Source organism: Pecten maximus, chromosome 8 (genome assembly GCF_902652985.1).
Source record: "Pecten maximus chromosome 8, xPecMax1.1, whole genome shotgun sequence".
NCBI classification, from domain to species: domain Eukaryota; kingdom Metazoa; phylum Mollusca; class Bivalvia; order Pectinida; family Pectinidae; genus Pecten; species Pecten maximus.
Window position 1 is genome coordinate 5,440,452 of NC_047022.1, and position 20,511 is coordinate 5,460,962.

The 20,511-nt window shown below is 36.6% G+C and overlaps 1 protein-coding gene across 2 annotated transcripts in view; it reads left to right on the forward strand.

Moving 5' to 3' along the window:
* LOC117333120 (serine/threonine-protein kinase NLK-like) overlaps positions 1–20,511 on the forward strand; it is a 47,285-nt gene that overhangs the window by 19,823 nt on the left and 6,951 nt on the right. Inside the window, exons 4-10 of one of the 2 annotated variants that reach the window (XM_033892256.1) lie at positions 84–190; positions 432–517; positions 2,605–2,814; positions 13,135–13,323; positions 14,086–14,287; positions 16,105–16,198; positions 17,131–17,182. In XM_033892256.1, the coding sequence (XP_033748147.1) occupies positions 84–190; positions 432–517; positions 2,605–2,814; positions 13,135–13,323; positions 14,086–14,287; positions 16,105–16,198; positions 17,131–17,173 (931 nt within the window). In that variant the 3' untranslated portion in view covers positions 17,174–17,182. The remainder of the gene's footprint in view (positions 1–83; positions 191–431; positions 518–2,604; positions 2,815–13,134; positions 13,324–14,085; positions 14,288–16,104; positions 16,199–17,130; positions 17,183–20,511) is intronic. The other variant, XM_033892254.1, reaches the window with a different exon arrangement.

Below are 20,511 nucleotides of genomic sequence, written 5' to 3' on the forward strand. Positions count from 1 at the left end.
CTGTAGTTTTACTGGTTTGAGTAATACTAAACAAATGATAAATTATCTAAAAATGAGGTTTTTTGTCCTTGACCGCTGGCCAGTTACGTACTAACCGAACTCATGCAGAGTGACCTTCACAAGATCATAGTTTCTCCACAACCTCTCACTTCCGACCACGTCAAAGTCTTTCTTTACCAAATACTCAGAGGTAAGTCACTTCCGACCGCGTCAAAGTCTTTCTTTACCAAATACTCAGAGGTAAGTCACTTCCGACCACGTCAAAGTCTTTCTTTACCAAATACTCTTAACTTATAAACAATCTATATATGTTAGTAAAAGAGTTTCTAATTCAACTTCTCATATTTCGTCGATATGGTGTTTGTAAATGTTATGAAAAATATCATGATTTTCTTGTTTAAATGATAATTACTACTTGCGTCTTTCCCCAGGCTTAAAATACCTCCATTCCGCCAGAGTTTTACACCGTGATATCAAACCGGGAAACCTACTAGTCAACAGTAACTGCGTACTAAAGGTGAGTGTCGCGCGCAAATGTAAAACACTATTCATTGAATTACCCGAGTTTCAGAATTGAAATCGGAGACCAGGAATTTGTTACTAGTTTATTTATATGATTTCTGAAAGTCATATCTCTTTAGAGATGGCTTTCTCTAAATCAAGGGTGTCGGTTAAGTCTGGGTGTCCGGAAAATCAGGTTCCTAGTAAAGTCAGGTGTCTCTACAGTCTGGTGTCAGTTAAGTCTGGTGTCGGTTAAGTCGGATATCGGTTAAGTTGGGTGTCTGTTCAGTCAGGTGACGGTTAAGTCAGGTGTCTGTTAAGTCAGGTGTCGGTTATGTCGGGTGTCTTACGTCAGGTGTCTGTTAAGTCAAGTGTCTGTTAAGTCATGTGTCGGTTAAGTCGGGTGTCTGTTAAGTCAAGTGTCTGTTAAGTCAAGTGTCTGTTAAGTCGGGTGTCGGTTAAGTCAGGTGTCGGTTAAGTCGGGTGTCTGTTACGTCAGGTGTCTGTTACATCTGGTGTCTGTTAAGTCAAGTGTCTGTTAAGTCGAATGTCTGTTAAGTCGGGTGTCTGTTAAGTCTGGGTGTCTGTAAAGTTTGGATGTCTTTAAAGTCTAGTGTCTTTAAATTAAAGGCATGCTCCAAGTAAAGTCGGGTGTCGCTAAAGTAAGATGTCAGTATAAATAACATACCCCAGTAGATATAAAGTCTTGGCTAGATCCAGTTTTACTTTATTTCAGGATTTAAATTTTGACTTGATTAGTCACACATGTCACATTCATTTGGACGATACAAATTGTTAATGGTCGCTCAACTTGTATTATTTACTTAAAAATTCTCTGATTTCCTGCCCACAAAAGAGACATTCACATTGGTTTAAACCACCTGTTTGATATCGTTCTATTAAATCATTTTATATAAACCACTTCCTCAGTGCCAATCCTTGTTTAGAAGATAATGGGAAAGTTCATTTTATTTATTATTACTTGCCACGGAAAACATTTACCCATTTCTGTAAAATAGATTTTCTGGAAACGGCCGTTTTTTTTTAAAGTGAAGAAGGAAGTCGTCACATCCTCTACTCGTGTACCAGCAAGTGGTTAATGCAGTTTAAACCTGTATAACTGTCGGTAAATTAAATATAATGTCAGTTATTTATATAGTATGGATTTTTTGGTACGAATTGTCTGGACTTACAGGGAATGTGTGTTCTAATAATTTATTCTACGTTGGTAGCTTCATCCACGGCTTCAGATGATCTTAAAGAAAAGCTATATATAGGTTTAACACAGGAGAGTAATAAATGGTCTTTCTTTTGTTGCCATTTAAACCAGATACTTTTGAATGGGTGATTCTGATCAGATAATTTGTAATTACAGCCAGTAGTTCATGCCTCAAAACCTGGAATTCTTGTTGTAAAACCTAATAGAGTTCCGATTGTAAACCTGATAGAGTTCCTACTGTAAAACCTAAGTTCCGATTGTAAACCTTATAGAGTTCCTACTGTAAAACCTGATAGAGTTCCTATTGTAAACCTTATAGAGTTCCTACTGTAAAACCTAATAGAGTTCCGATTGTAAACCTTATAGAGTTCCTATTGTAAACCTTATAGAGTTCCTATTGTAAACCTTATAGAGTTCCTATTGTAAACCTTATAGAGTTCCTACTGTAAAACCTGATAGAGTTCCGATTGTAAACCTTATAGAGTTCCTATTGTAAACCTTATAGAGTTCCGATTGTAAACCTTATAGAGTTCCTACTGTAAAACCTGATAGAGTTCCTACTGTAAAACCTAATAGAGTTCCTACTGTAAAACCTGATAGAGTTCCTATTGTAAACCTTATAGAGTTCCTATTGTAAACCTTATAGAGTTCCTATTGTAAACCTTATAGAGTTCCTACTGTAAAACCTGATAGAGTTCCTATTATAAAATAAACCATTGTAAAGCCTTGTAGATTGTTCATATTGTCCATGAATAAATGTGAAACTTGGGAAATAATTAACGACACATAGTTACAAATTGATATAGGGATGACTTCCTCATTTGAATATGATGAAATCATTGAAGAACTTGACTAAATCAGGTTCACATTTTTACGTCGCACAGATCTGTGATTTTGGATTGGCCCGGATTGAGGAGCCAGATGAGTCGATCCACATGACCCAGGAGGTCGTGACCCAGTACTACAGAGCCCCAGAGATCCTAATGGGAGCAAAGCATTATGGGTCGGGCGTGGATATCTGGTCCGTGGGGTGTATATTCGCGGAGCTGCTTGGGCGGCGGATTCTCTTCCAGGCACAGAGCCCCATACAACAGGTAAGTTGATGAGGTAGATTTTGTTGATGCAGTACAAAGACTCTAATTGCAGCCTGATTATCAAGTTTAGTGCTACAGTTTCTGCTTTCACTGCAGTAAAAGTCATTTGATTAAAACATGTTTGTATGCTACAAAGTTGAAGTAGAGTAGAATGATTTGCTTCGTTAGAAATGATATTCGCTCTCGTTAAGTGTTGTGATGCTTGTTATAATGTCCTCTCATCAGTCGAGTGTCAGGGATGATAATTAACCTGAATATTTAAATGATTAGACACAGAATGTAACAAAGGCTTTGTGTGACTACAGCAATACTGAGACAGTATGTTGTCCTGTACCAGGGTAATCTCGATAGTGCTGGGAAACAGACCGTTATAGTCGTATACAGATGAGATATGACCGACGGTGATTAACGATACAAGTGTGAGCTTGAGAGAAGAAATAGAGAAATTCTTTGATATTCCCTTCGTGATTAATAATCTACAGTTTTACAAATTAATGTACATTAATTTTCACATTCTGGGCCTCACCTAATTGAGCAGCAGCTTAACAGGTTGTAAGTAGTCGACCTCGGCTACGACCTCGGCTACGTGACATAACAAGTACCAGCTGCGTCACATCAACGTATATGTTGTAAGCCATTTGTTTACCTGTGTGACACCTGTATTATCTGTAAGTGGCGGGCAGTTGAGGTGACTGGCCACATTGTGACTGATATTAGGGATTGAGGACCACAGTTGATTGAGCTCTATAGACAATAGGCATTGTCCAACGTAGACCTATTATGGGACTAAAATTGTCCCCCCCCCCCCCCCAATAACCCTGTTACTGGTAACTAGTTGTCTCCAATAACCCTGTTACTGGTTACTAGTTACAGGGTTAAAATTGTCCTCTGTAACCCCTGTTACTGGTAACTAGTTGTCCCCAATAACCCTGTTAATGGTAACTAGTTGTCCCTAATAACCCTGTTAATGGTAACTATAGTTACAGGGTTAAAATTGTCCCTAATAACCCTGTAAATGGTAACCAGTTACAGGGATTAAATTTCCCTCTGTAACCCTGTCATTGGACTAATAACAGGGTTAGAATTGTTCTCAATAACCCTGTTGATGGTAATTATAACTAGTTGCAGGGTTAAATTTGTCCTCTGTAACCCTGTCATTGGACTATTAACAGGGTTAGAATTGTCCTCAATAACCCTGTCATTGGACTAATAACAGGGTTAGAATTGTCCTCAATAACCCTGTCTTTGGACTAATTACAGGGTTAGAATTGTCCTCAATAACCCTGTCATTGGGCTAATTACAGGGTTAGAATTGTCCTCAATAACCCTGTCTTTGGACTAATTACAGGGTTAGAATTGTCCTCAATAACCCTGTCATTGGACTAATTACAGGGTTAGAATTGTCCTCAATAACCTTGTCATTGGACTAATAACAGGGTTAGAATTGTCCTCAATAACCCTGTCATTGGACTAATTACAGGGTTAGAATTGTCCTCAATAACCCTGTCATTGGACTAATTACAGGGTTAGAATTGTCCTCAATAACCTTGTCATTGGACTAATAACAGGGTTAGAATTGTCCTCAATAACCCTGTCATTGGACTAATAACAGGGTTAGAATTGTCCTCAATAACCCTGTCATTGGACTAATTACAGGGTTAGAATTGTCCTCAATAACCCTGTCATTGGACTAACAGGGTTAGAATTGTCCTCAATAACCCTGTCATTGGACTAATAACAGGGTTAGAATTGTCCCTAATAACCCTGTTAATGGTCACTAATTACAGGGTTAGAATTGTCCTCTGTGACCCTGTCATTGGACTAATTACAGGGTTAGAATTGTCCTCAATAACCCTGTCATTGGACTAATAACAGGGTTAGAATTGTCCTCAATAACCCTGCTAATGGTCACTAATTTACAGGGGTTGAAATTGTCCTCAGTGACGCTGTTAATGGTCACATTTTACAGGAACAAAAATGTCCTCTATAACTCCACGGATGTTACACAACAAGAGGTGCTATTTGAGGGTGTATTTTTGCTCCTTGTAGAATGTCTCTGTAGGAATGGTGGCATGGTGTACTTTGTTCGTTGTAGAATGTCTCTGTAGGAATGATATGGTGTACTCTCTGTAAACCCAGTAAATCTAGCAGGATTCCAACTGGACGCGTCAGTGTTTAGCTGAGATAACTCCCCTGTGTTTTACATCCTGGGGCCAATTCTATAGACATCTTGATATCGAAGAGACTTCTCGATCAATGATGGGCATGTTGTAGCTGGTGTGGGTTATTTCTAAAAGGGGGCTGTATTTTTACGAGTGGATCATTTCTGTAGAGTGTCATTCCTTGACGGTGAAGCCTACCATTAATAAAATCAGGGAGACTAAATCTGCAGGAATGATTGATAGACAGGCCATTGGATTATCCTGTTGACCACCGGCTATAGGAGCCCAGCAGCCGAATCAGCTTTTATTGTGTGTCGGAGTCTAAATGATATTGTTAATGTCCAGCAGAGGAACAGTAATGAGGAGGGGGAGGCTGGAGAAGGAGAAGAAGCTTAAGGTTCCTGGCCAGACTGTTAACTTTATTTACTTGTTAAGTTCTTTTTATTCTACAACAATCGCAAATTAAGATTTATCGACTTTTATTAATTCTTTTTGGCCCGGATTGAAGCACACAGGAGTCTTACTCTTGGAGGAAACCAGAGTACCTGGAGAAAACCCATTTGTGTGGACATTGGTAAACTGGTAAATTTTCATATCCAATTGGGGAGTCAAACCCTGGCTACCCTGGTGAAAGGCGTGTGTGCTGCTGTTGTGCGACCCAACAACTCCAATTTACATGATTTTTAGGAATCTGTTAATTACTTTATTTTGCAAATACATGATCTTCACGAATTGCAAAAATGAAAAAAATAATAAAAAAAAAAATAATGTGCAGTCTTCTCAGTATTCTCTGGTGTATGTGTATACTCCCCATATCAATAGAAATTTAAAAAGTCTTAAAAACGAAAATTTGTCTTCAAAAGCTGAAGAAAAAGAAGCAATATCTGACAGATTTGTCAACAAATGTCTCAATGTTTTTTTAATTTAATGAAAATATGGCAAAAGAAAGAAAAAAAAATAAGTCCAAAAAATATATGCTAGTATAATATAACACATAAATACTTTTTCTATTCTACTTAGTAAAATTTTTCTGAGGCCGTTATTTTCATTGATAAAACATCCAAAGTAAAAATCAGGCAGAAACTTGTCAAGATTTTTATATCACTTATGAAAGGTCTTCTGTCGTTCAAAAAGTGCATCTGATTTTGAATGATATTAATTTTGGAATAAAAACAAAATTAGGAGAGAAAATAATAATTTATGTCGCTGTAGTAAAATCTGTTAAAGTGTCATTAAAATTTATTAGAATAGATCTAGAAACCAATATTATATCTATATGGGCAGTGAAAAGTTATAAAAATAAAGGCCAATATCATCTGTATATAGTTGTATCTATATAGGTAGTATAAAGCTATGTGGTCATATTACGAATGTAATGGGATGTCATAATTGTTTTTCCCTTTCTAAGGGACAATAAAACATGTATTGACTGGCAATTTAAATGTATTGAGTAAATGTTTTATGCATTTCTATGGCTGTCGTCACCTAAAAAATATTACTTAATTATGAAGTTTGATACAGGAAGCTTTGTGTCACAATTTGCCTCCATTATATCTCAACATTATAAGTGACATTGGGTTTCCGTGTGTCTGACTGTCTGTCGCAGCTACAAATAACACGAGCCGCAAAAAGTTTCTATAATGGATGAAAATGATGGTGAACTAGTGTGTTGTAACGACATTAATTGTGTCACGCCTGACTGGCCAGGAGCTAACAGCCAAGTTAGTGTGACAGAACTTGTATTGGCAATGATCGCTGATCACGTAGAGGTCGTCATTGGTTTAGTAGCAGATTTTTTTTTTAATAGATTAATGGATTGCCGAGGCACAGAATGATCTGTAGCACAACTGATCACTGTAGATCAATTTAAAAGTCGATAAGAAATGTCGGCCAAAATTTTGTTACAGAGAAGTGTTGGGAAAGTTGATCCATTAAAAAAAACATTCAGTCATAATTAAGTCCGGTTGAATAGTCGATCAAATTAGTTAAATTTATCGGTCTGTTTTACAAAAAATTGTGCTATTCTTAATCTGATGGTAGATAGTTAAGAAAATTTTGTGAGGCTGGCGTGTCTGATACCATGAAGACAGATGATTCTGGTCTGTTAGTGGTTATAGACCCGATACAAAGAAACATTATCCTCATTCAGTACATTAACAGGCCAGGGCTGTCATCCAGTCGGTAGGTCATGTCAGGACGGCTATAAATAGTCTTTACCTATTGTGCTGTATCTATAGGTCGTCGGATACAGGTTAGGAAGAATGGGTCAGGTCGCCAAAATAGTAAAAACAGAATTTATTGTCCAGCTGAAGGGCAAATTTACCAAGTTTTACCTGGGTTATATAACACCTAACAAAGACTTTACCCATTTTACCAGTTTCTTACCATCAACATTTACTGTAGATTTACAATTTTTATAGATGATCACAGTTAGTCATTCAAGAACAAGCTGTTCATCATTCTGTACTGTTTTTTTTTATGACTAACAAAGATTTAACCCATTTTACCAGTTTCTTACCATCAACATTTACTGTAGATTTACAATTTTTATAGATGATCACAATTAGTCATTCAAGAACAAGCTGTTCATCTTTCCGTACTGTTTGATTTATGACTAAGTGCTTGGCCCTAAACTTGGGGTTAATAGACATGTAATGGTCAGACAAGTATTGCTGTAGTGTTAACTCACTGATCACAGCGGTAGTACAGGTTACTGACTCCCCTGCTTGTTGACACTCGTTTTTTTAACCCATGTATGATTGAAGATAATCGGCTGTAGTAGGTCACTGGCCAAGTAGGTCAAAGGTCATTGACTGATGACTGAGCCGCTATCTTATTTATAATTAGAACAGATTACATGAAACCTTGCTTGGATTTCCTTCAGGACAGTTCACACGGTTCAGATTAGTGATTGGTGTACATTTGATTGGAAAACATAGGGTTTGCTACCATGGCCTGATGGTCAATGGTGCAAGTAGGGTTTACCACTGTGGCCTGATGGGTAATGGGGCCAGTAGGGTTTACCACTGTGGCCTGATGGGTAATAGGACCAAGAGGGTTTACCACTGTGGCCTGATGGGTAATGGGACCAGGAGGGTTTACTGCTGTGGCCTGATGGGTAATTGTGGCCTGATGGGTAATTGTGGCCTGATGGGTACTGGGGTCAGTATAGGGTGTACCAATGTGGCCTGATGGGTAATGGGGTCAGTAAAGTGTACCACTGTGGCCTGATGGGTAATAGGACCAAGAGGGTTTACCACTGTGGCCTGATGGGTAATGACACTAGGAGGGTTTACCACTGTGGCCTGATGGGTAATGACACTAGGAGGGTTTACTGCTGTGGCCTGATGGGTAATGACACTAGGAGGGTTTACTGCTGTGGCCTGATGGGTAATGGTGCCCTGTGGCCTGATGGGTAATGGGGTCAGTGTAGGGTGTACCAGTGTGGCCTGATGGGTAACCAAGTCAGTAGCGTCTACCTTGCAGTACCCAAAGGGTCTGATAACATATGATTTAATTATCATCTCCAGCTTAAAGGCCAAATTCCAATTTTGCCCATAATACAATGAAACTGGAGACAAAATGTACACTCCCAGCATTTGAAGTTGTCCCCATCAAATATCCATAAAAAGATTTAGATATTTTTACACTGCACTTAAATTTATTTTAAATGGAACATTTTTGACCTCTTACTGTTGATGAGGTCAAGTTTGTGTTGGCAAGATCTTTAGGAAGGAATATCTACTACTATTAAATATAGATATTTATGAATCATGGATATTATTATTATACTTTAGATTAAAACATTGTATTATTGCAAAAGTGAATTAAAATGTAAAAAGGATTTAAGTTTTATTGAAATAGTTCACTTTTAGAAAATATAAATTTCTTATCAGATAGACGGCACATTATGTAAAAGAATTTATTGTCATTTAAAATAATTAATTTTGAAGGGTATTGGTGATATATGATTGCTGTTTGTATCTGAATCAGAGTTTTATTGAAATATATGTAAAAGTGATGGGTACCTTTTAGTTTAAACCGATTTTATTTCCATTAAGTAAAAGCTCTGCATGTACGTTATTAAACCTTTATGGCGTTTTTATCACTGAAATCTTACTGATTAATCAGTTACTATAGATATTGTAAATTGAAATCCAGCGTTAATTGTCAAACAGTTTATTGATAATTTGCTATTATTGAGAAATAGAAGAATGAAAATCCGGGGGATGGTGAAGGTTGAGTTGTGGTGAATGGTACCTTAGTATGTTGGAGCTGATAATATTTTGTCTATTTAGAGTAAATGGTATAAACAACGAGTGCTTTTCTGTAGGTCGGCCTGTCTATAAATACTTGGTTGCTAAATTTTGCAGAATAATTATCAACAGATGGAGTACTGATTTTCAGCCGACTAAGTCTATACCTTTGTCCCCAATAGCTGAAAATGGAACAGTCCTGATAAGAAAATGGGGGAGTCCATGTTGGATTCATAGGGGAGTTTATATTTGGGTGATGTTCCAGGACCCAGGGAGATTTAATGAAGATATGTGCCCTGTGCTGGTGGAACAAGGAGTCTGGGGAGATTTGATGTTTTATGAGTCGAGGGGCCTATATGCCAGTCCTTCTCATAGGGAGGCTAATACAAAAAAAAATTGTGAGACCAAGGCTCTTATTGTCAGTGAACTGTGCAATTCCTAAGTCCAGTACGCTTGTGAAGAAAAGTCAACTCTAGGTTCCTTTGTAGATGCCCCATGCTGTGAGGGGATAGTCACAAAGAGGCACTGGTGAATGTCAGTGTGAAAAATTTACAAGGTCAAAGGTCATCAGATTTAACCCTCAAAAGCTTTCATTTGAAATATTCATAAAAGATTATAATGTACATTATTGTACATCGATGTACAACCGGTATGTAGTTATGCATCGATGTACAACCGGTGTGAATATTGATAACGTACATAATAATTTGCTGAGCCTCATTGTCGGGCAAGTGGGTAACGGACAGGTCAGAAAGCTGCTGACCTTCTTCCCCTCTGGGTAACGAACCTTGTCACACCTGGACAGGTGTCCTTTCTAAGTGACCATTGTTGTCCAGTCCCTTGCACTCGGCCTGACACCAGGGTCAGTGCCTCTCTAAAGGTTTTGTAGCTGTAGACAGGTCCAACACTTTTATTTCCAAACTTGAAGCAGTCTGCATGGAAAAGGGGGAGGTATTATAAAGTAACAATAACTCTCCGATATTTGCCTTGTGATAACGAAAGATTAATGAGGGTAAAGATTCGAATGATACTCCTTCAGGCTCAGTTCTAAAAGGGTCCGTGTTTCTGTTTTATTTGTCCCTTAACGGTGAAACTGGGGGCACAGTAGATAGGTTTCCTCCCCGTCTGTCTGTCTGTCTGTCTGTCACTCCTTCCACTCAGTTCAAGGTATGTTGGACAAAGTTGGTATTTAGCTTCAGTATGAGAAACTACAGATCAAGTTTTGGGGGGTTTTAAGGTCAAGGTCACTGTCACTATTTTAGTGGGGGCCTGTAGGGGACATATGAATTGCTTTAGCAATACCCAGCATGCTTGCTGCTCTAGATATGATTTACAGGTACATTAGAAAGGTAAATTAAAAATTTTTGAGGTCATGTAATGATTTTAAAAAGTTTACTTTTGTTCTCGCTAGCATATATTTCTATGTAAAGACAGCTAATGTATCGATCACCACACAAGGGCCATCAAATGCCTGATACAGCTTTAACTATATCCCAGGGTCACACTTCATGTGGACACACTGTGTATCAATACATGGTAGAAAATTATCATATTGTGAGATGATGAACTCGGCCCTGGAGGTAGCATTCTGTCAGAGCTTGGTCCTGAATCCCAAAAGTCTTAAGACTCTGTGTGAATGTTTTCTATTAGTTGTGCAGATACCATAAATAATATGAAACTTGGCAAGAAATCTTTTTATTCAACCTGGAAAGAAAGTGGAATTTGATAATGCTGTATGATGGGAAGTGCAAACTAATGTTCTTGTGTAGGAACAGCATTTCTATGTCGGCTCCTTGTAGATCCTGACAGCTGTTAACAGACACATCTGGCTCAGACAAAATACCTGTAAATGTTCAGCCAATATTTCCTGCCCGTAGCACTTGAGATACAGCATCAGTATATTGTGGTTGCCATACAAAAATAAATTGCAGGTTTAATATTTCTTTTCCAGACTGATGCACTCAAAATTGATTGAGAATGATGTTGTTGAGAGTTTAAAAATAATGTAAAGTGTGATCCAGAGATATTGGAGTGTAATTGACAGTTCTTTGTAGATTGTATGGTGTCCAGATGTTGTATTTCTGTCTGAAGGGGAATATTTTTGTAAAATCAGTGGAGGGAAATATTGTGGGGAAATGGTATGGAGGGGAAATGGTGTGGAGGGAAAATATTGTGGGGAAAGGTGTGGAGGGAAAATATTGTGGGGAAATGGTGTGGAGGGAAAATATTGTGGGGAAATGGTGTGGAGGGAAAATATTGTGGGGAAATGGTGTGGAGGGAAAATATTGTGGGGAAATGGTGTGGAGGGAAAATATTGTCGGGAAATGGTATGGAGGGAAAATATTGTGGGGAAATGGTATGGAGGGAAAATATTGTGGGGAAATGGTGTGGAGGGAAAATATTGTCGGGAAATGGTGTGGAGGGAAAATATTGTGGGGAAATGGTGTGGAGGGAAAATATTGTGGGGAAATGGTGTGGAGGGGAAATGGTATGGAGGGAAAATATTGTGGGGAAATGGTGTGGAGGGGAAATGGTGTGGGGAAAAGGTGTGGAGGGAAAATGGTATGGAGGGAAAATGGTGTGGAGGGAAAATATTGTGGGAAAATGGTGTGGAGGGGAAATGGTGTGAAAAGCAGAGAAGGGAAATATTTTGGTAGGCTTTGTGGAGGGAAATATTTTGGAAGGCTTTGTTGAGGGAAATATTTTGGTCGGCTTTGTGGAGGGAAATATTTTGAAAGACTGGAAGGAAATATTTTGGAAGACTGTCAGTGGAAATATTGGAAAACAGTGGAACTGCTGAAAAGATGCATTCATTTGTTCTATCTTGTTAAATTAAAAAATAAAGACATTCTGTAATAAAATATTATCAAAGACATTAAGTACACTACTATATATATATATATATTGTAATTACTTACTAATACTTGTAAGAATAAGGTGGAATTTGTTCCTGCTACATTCTACTGCAGTGGGAATTGAAATGTGGTATATAACACAGGATTGCAATCTTGTTTTAAGAAGCTCCACAATCACACAGCACATTCCTTATTCCATTACATATCTTATAAAGACAAATTTAGACAAATTTCTAGAGTGTGTTTTTGTGAGAGGTTTGCCTGGTATATTGAAAGCCCACAGAGACAGTAACACTGGTATTGATTTCATTGCTGCTGTAGATTTACTGAGAAGCTGAAATGAGATCACTGTTGTCATCCGTTTGGCTCTCGAAAGCTTGTAGCCAAATGTCTATATGCATATTGCTTGGTGCAAGAATTAATGCTCACAATGAAAATTTATTTGGCAGTCAGTTTTTCTGGATGACGTTCAATAATTGTACTTCTTGACATTTAAAAAAATTATCCATTTATAGTTGCATTGTAAATTTTTAGATATCGTTTCCAAATTAAAATAGATTTTGCATACTGTATACCAATAGGATCAATTTTGGAAAATGCAGTTGACATTTTATTAGAATTAATTGTCATCCGTAGTGCCAGCTTGCAATTATAGAATGACATTTAGTTTCATTATCATTGTTTCATATTTGACTGAAACAATAGACATTGTAGTGATGTTGTCTTCAGTAGAGAGAGATTTATCACTGATAGTGACAGTTTACCATTTTACAGGTCTGTGATTAATTGTTGGTAGATCAACCTTACAACTAGTGTTCGTTAGTTCTAACAGGCCACCACAGGTTCTTAGGCACTTGTTTCTTTGCCAAGGGGAAATGGAAAAATTTAAACATCTTATCCGAAAAAAAAAAGAAAAAAAACGATTATGACTAAGATGATCAAAAATATATAGCACTATATCTGAGCTGACGGTGAAAATTGATTTAGATAAAGCTTCGTACGAAACATAAATTCTGTATTTGACGCGTGGCTGAATTCTCTTTACAGTTAGAACTCATCACAGATTTGCTCGGCACACCGTCAGTGGACGACATGAGGACAGCATGTGATGGCGCGAGGGCACACTTACGAAGACAGCCCCACAAACCTCCCTCACTAGCTGCCCTCTACACACTCTCCAGCCAGGCTACCCATGAGGCAGTTCACCTCCTGTGTCGTATGCTTGTCTTCAACCCCGTAAGTAAATCCAAATATCACCCATGAGGCTATAAACTTAGAAACTGCACATTTTTCTCAAATATATGGCCCCAAATATTCTCTGAGATAGATTTCTAAATCTATGTTTCTGCTCATGCTCAAATATGTCTCAGGAACCAAATACCAGTCCTTCATACCTTAAATGTAAACATCACCTACTTTCTTCTCAAACCTCAAAAATCTCCCAATAATCTTTTATCCTTATTTGTCATAAATCTTGGATATCTTCTGTATATCTGAAATAACTCCCAAACTTCTGAATATTTCGAAAATGTAAACCTACCTTTTTGTCTTTTCATTATCTGCTGAATCTTAGATTAAATTTTTTTTGAAGATAAAACTTGTCTTGTCATGACAAAAGTGTTGAGAAACTACATTTGTCATTTTCCTTAGGCATTGGCATATGTGTATATATGATATGTTCAGTTTTATTTTCTCAAAAATATAAATAAATACCGAAAAGTGAGATTAATAACCTCTTGAAAATAAATAATTCAAGATTTATGAAATTTTCTTTCCGATGATTTACCTCACAAGTCAAATTTAAATAGTCTGATTGTGGTTTGTATTCATAATATTACTTATTGTTCAAATACTTGTAGATATTGATTTCAACATTATATATTCACATATGTAACCTTTTATGATTTTGAAAAATCACACAGAAAGTGAATTGTTTTTTCGAGTCCGAGCTGAAATGGAAACCTCTGAATATAAACCTTGATGTTCTTTGTTTTACAGAAGAAACGCATCACGGCGGCCGACGCCCTTGCTCACCCGTACCTAGATGAGGGCCGGCTACGTTATCATTCATGTATGTGTAAATGTTGTCTGAACACCAACTCCTCAGGGCGCCAGTATACCTCCGACTTTGAGCCCGTCTGTCACCAGCCATTTAGCTATACATTCGAGGAAGGACTCACGTCGGTCAGAGTTGTTAAAGGTACGTAAACCGGAATATCAACATATCTACAGGCAATGTTAATGTATTGCTGGTTTAAACGAAATATTGAGAGAAAAGGGACATCAATTTTGTCTTTTGATGCACATAAATTTTGCACACAATGGAAAACTGAGAAGAAGAAAAAATAAGAAAATGTATTAAAATCTAGGTTTCTTCAAAACTTGTTGGTGATTTGATTTAAAAAACTTTAAATCACTTGGATTTCGCAAATACTTTTTTTTTCGCGAACTTTTTAGAGATAATCGTGAATACATATATACATGATTCTGTGAACACTGATCTAGAAATTACTTTAAATTCACAAATGATGAGCTATTAGAATCATTGACTCGGCAAGTCACTACATCGGAAACCGATAACTTGGCAACCATCCAAAGGTGTTATTGTACAAATACTTGCAAATGATTTGAATTTGCAATAAACTCTCATCACGAATAAACGCGAAAATAAATCCCACACAAAATAGAAGTGATTTATAGTATTTGAAGTTGAGATGAAGCCACCTATTATTAACGTCAGGGTGCCTTTGGCACCTGCCGTTATAGGCGTGGTGGGAGAATGTTGTTACTGATAGATCTGTTCCGGCTAACTATTCCTCTTTTCTGTCATACAAATGATATACATCCGCAGCCTAATATAGTTCCTATTTTGATAGCAATTATTGACACAATTTAAGTGATGTAAACCGTGTTTACTGCAATTATTTAAAATGAAATGTTAATGTTTGGTGTTCTAGACCATTTTAGAGTATAATTATGAATCTTTTTTCTCGTCAGTATATGCAATTTTGTTGGCGTAGGATTACGTAGTTCTGTCTCGATACTGCCTTGAAAACGAAAGTAGAAAAATCAGTTTGATCGTCGTAGAAATTTACATGCATTCACAGAGAAACTATCCACATCTGTTCATCCTGAGTTCATATGCAGGAATATTTGATAGCTTAAACCAATCCTATTTACGTAGTCAAATGCACCCGAGCATTCCACGAGATAACTTTAGCTGTCACGTGACTTTTCACGACTCTAGTCAGCCAAAATGGCAGTTATGTCTACTCGACCGTTCGCAGTTTCATATTCATTTGTAAGTCGCTAGAATACGCAAGAAATATGACCAGGAATTGAGGGCAAGTTATCACAAACTACATTGCCGTTTTTCGTGAGGATTTTATTAAATAAGGTTATTATTTGTTGTTTGAAAAGAATCTAATGATTATGATCCGTGACTGATGTACTGGCGGTGTCAAAACTAGATATGTCTCGTCGGACAACGCGACCGCAATTTTCTATCAGAGTTAAAATGTGTTACCTAAGGGGTCATAAAATAGACGTTTGATAGGCCTTATTAATAACTTATATTATAAATAAAATTTAAAAAACTTCGGCTGTGTACATCTTGGATTTTATCTTTAGTTGTAGTTACTTGACAACACGTTCTGTTAATAGACCGATTTTGTCGCTCAGTTGATTCTTTTTTCAAAGTTTACATGCAGCTTTACTGATTCAGGAATATATCAATAATCTGCCACAAGCATTAAAGAAATGGGGAAAGAACTATACTAAGCTATTGTAAAGTTGTCAGCTGATATATTTTATACATGTTTTCTTGAATATATATAGAATAGAAATACCAGGGCCAGATGAAGACATTTCATCTGATACAAATGTATCTGTCTGACTATAAAATCCAATTTTAAATTTCTTATAATATGACCTCAGACCCTGACGTTTCTCAGAGCCTTTGGCCCTTTGATCTTGTCTTATTTTTAACACAGATATGGTTTTTTTTTTTGTTTACAGAAAAATTACACAAGTTCATTTTAGAACAGCAACAAGGGAATTCGGTTCCTCTATGTCTCAATCCAAACTCCATATCATATAAAAGCTTCGCAAGGTAAGTAACTTAATAATCCACCAGCTAATTTCACTACTGCAAAATGCATTATTTCATCCAGAAAAAGGGGGAAGGGAGATGTGCTTGAAAATATAAAAAGTGTTTCGATAAACCTGTACCAACCGTACATGGATGAAAATGTGTTTTACAGTTTTGGAATACAACCCTTTCTAAATTGTGATCGACTACATCAGGGCGTTTCAGGTTTTGTGAAATGGACTAACAGATTCTCTACTGGTTTTTGCAAGGCTGGTCACACAACCTGAAACATGTATTTACGGGCAAGCAGTTTAAATTAATAGTCATTTCTTGGATCAAACAAAAAAATTATTTTACCAAAAATAAATGTCATGCTCTGTTTCTGATTTTTCAGAATTCAGCACATTGAAGAAATCTAGGGTGTTGCACTGTTGACCTATTTAGGTGACCTTCGACCTCATTCTACCACCTCACCTCATACCATTTTTTCAGATCAAATCTCAATGCAAATGTTATTTGAAATGGAAGAAGTTGAATTTTTTTTTTTTGATTTTTTCTTTCAATACTGACTTAGGATTTTTAACAAAAAGCTGTTTTACATTTCTTAACTACTACCAAAATGTATTCCCAGAAAGCAAGTGGAATTTTATCTGGTTTAACAGCTCCCTCATGACAGATTTATATATTCTAAATAAGAAAATTTGGTTTGTTTTTGTTTCTTTTTTTCTTTATTTTATTTTTCTGATGCACAGTTTTATTCCCATCTTATTATTTGTGAGGATCTTATTTTTGACGGTTCTATTGGACACACACCTAAATAAATTGAAGTTTTATTTGATATTTTAAGTATAAAATTGAAAGAAAAATTGTGGATGGCTATCTTGATTTTTGTGATTTTCCGTCGGTTTTATTTTTTATCCTGATTATTGACTGTTTCTGTTTGACCACTGTAGGGATCCACTGTCAGAGCGCGACAACGTGAAGAGGGGCCACTGACCGGTAAAAGTGAGAAATTTACGTCTTGCCGCCCATCATTCAGATATTTTCCCTCTGGGCATGCCCAGTGCACACTGGACATCATTAGGGGTCGCTCGTTACAACTTTGCATTATGGCTTTTTCCCTAGTCAGAATTTTCCCTATTGTGGACAATGGATTAAAGACTTTTTTTTATTTTTTTTATTTTTTTTTTTATTTTTCAAAATTTCTGCATGTTTGTTCGTTTGAAATGTATGGAATGCCTGCTTTTGAAATCATTAATTTTTTCTGTTGTAATAAATCACTTGCAATCCTCGTATTGGTCATAAAGGTAAATTAGTGTGAAAATCTGACTAGATTTATTGAGTCCCGATTTCCTGAGAGCTTGTAATTAGCAGCCCTTTGCTAGCTATTTAACTCTGGTGTGCACAGGGCCCCTGTCCACGGCTGAATATAAGGCTGTTGATTATTGCGTGCTGCCCCCCCGATTCTTTGAGCTTTGTGCTGTTGAGTCAATCCCACTGACCATTGTATTTGTGTGTAGTGGTATGTGGCTGTTGATTAAATTAACTGTCAGAGGAAAAAAAGCAATGTCAATCAATGCTGGAGAATGAAGGAATTGAGATTTGCTCAGGATTTTCTGGAAATAAATTCACATTTGTAACGGTATGAAAGAAATATTTTTTGTTTAAAAATGTTCGGGACTATACAAGAAATCGGAAAAAAATTCTAGAAAACGATACTAAGTTTTTCACCTCAACTCCATTTTCCTTCCTTTTTTCTTTATAGAACTTGTTTGTTGTTTTCTCCGTTTCATTTTGTGGTCCTTTTTCATCCCGTCATTCCCGAAATTGATTTGACAAAAGTTTTTATAACATGGGCGGTTAGAGTGATCTCCCTTACACTGTTGCCCCTCTTCCTCAGTGACTGTCATGGCTCCTGTTTTTAGAATGATTTTACTTTGATGATAGTATTTGTCATATTTTGTTGAGTTTCTTGTTTTTAATGCATTGTATTTAATATGAACTAATTTTCATTCAACCTACTGTATCCACAGGCAGACAAATATTGCCTTTACCATATTACGTATTTACATTGTTTAGAGATTTTAAGAATTCTTTTTATTATTAAAATATTAACTTTTAATATTGAGTCTGCAATAAAAAGTTTACCAGTTTGAAATGGTATTTAACTGGTTGCTAATACATGAAAAGTAGTTGTCAAGCATTAGTTTAGTCTGATTATAGAATCTAATTTCGTATGTTAATGATAAAATGGAGGATATATATTTATAAAATAAAATCGTTAAGTATGATCCCTACGGACGAAGTAATACATAAAGAAAAAGAAAAACTCGACAACTCGTCTTTAGCGCTTTCGTTGCATCTTGGCGATTCTTCAGACTGATTTATTCAAAGTTCATTGTGATGTCATAAGTAATGACATCACTTCCATAGCGATAGGATAAACATTTGCTACATTAAAGTCACAACAAAGAAATCAAAATTATGTCAAAGTTAAGAAAAAGATCATAGTGTAGTTAAAAAAAACATGATAATAATAATAATAAAAAAAATCCTTAAATGTTTATATACTAGTCTCAGAACTTGTTTACTAGCAGAGTTTTAATGAAAAGTTTGTGATCATACTTATAGGATATCAAATGGAAGCAAATGCTAGATTTTGTTTATTACTGCAGCAATAGAGTAAATATTTATTTGTGGTAATGGGCCCGATTACTTTAATGTCTCCGGCGACATCATGACGACACATGTGTCACCATGAAGATGTGACGTCACAACAACAATTGTAAAATCACAATAACAAATGTGGTGCAAAGAGGCTGTGACATCACAACTACATGTGACGCAATGAAGCTGTGACATCACAACTACATGTGACGCAATGAAGCTGTGACGTCACAACTACATGTGACGCAATGAAGCTGTGACGTCACAACTACATGTAACGCAATGAAGCTGTGACGTCACAACTACATGTGACGCAATGAAGCTGTGACATCACAACTACATGTGACGCAATGAAGCTGTGACATCACAACTACATGTGACGCAATGAAGCTGTGACGTCACAACTACAGATGTTTTGCCATGAAGATATGACATCACAACTAACACGTGGCGCCATGAAGATATGATGTCATAAAAACACATGTCACAACGAAGATGTTACGTCATAAAAACACATGTCACAATGAAGATGTTACGTCATAAAAACACATGTCACAATGAAGATGTTACATCATAAAAACACATGTCACAATGAAGATGTTACGTCACAAATGGTATAATGGGAACCTCTAAAATATGGAAGGACTGCTAGGTGTTATTACATAACACTGATAACAGGGTAGTATATGGGTGTTATTACGTGATACTGATAACAGGGTGGTATATGGGTGTTATTACGTGATACTGATAACAGGGTAGTATAGTGGTGTTATTACATGATACTGATAACAGGGTAGTATAGTGGTGTTATAACACTGATAACAGGGTAGTATATGGGTGTTATTACATGATACTGATAACAGGGTAGTATAGTGGTGTTATAACACTGATAACAGGGTAGTATATGGGTGTTATTACATGATACTGATAACAGGGTAGTATATGGGTGTTATAACACTGATAACAGGGTGGTATATGGGTGTTATAACACTAATAACAGGGTGGTATATGGGTGTTATAACACTGATAACAGGGTAGTATATGGGTGTTATTACATGATACTGATAACAGGGTGGTATATGGGTGTTATGACACTGATAACGGTAGTATATGGGTGTTATAACACTGATAACAGGGTATTATATGGGTGTTATAACACTGATAACAGGGTAGTATATGGGTGTTATTACATGGTACTGATAACAGGGTGGTATATGGGTGTTATTACATGATACTGATAACAGGGTAGTATAGTGGTGTTATAACACTGATAACAGGGTAGTATATGGGTGTTATAACACTGATAACAGGGTACTATATGGGTGTTATTACATGATACTGATTACAGGGTGGTATATGGGTGTTATTACATGATACTTATAACAGGGTGGTATATGGATGTTATAACACTGATAACAGGGTAGTTTAAGGGTGTTATTACATAACACTGATAACAGGGTGGTATATGGGTGTTATAACACTGATAACAAGATAGTATATTGGTGTTATTATGTGATACTGATAACAGGGTAGTATATGGGTGTTATTACATAACACTGATAACAGGGTAGTTTATGGGTGTTATTACATGATACTGATAACAGGGTGGTATATGGGTGTTATTACATGATACTGATAACAGGGTATATATGTGGTGTTATAACACT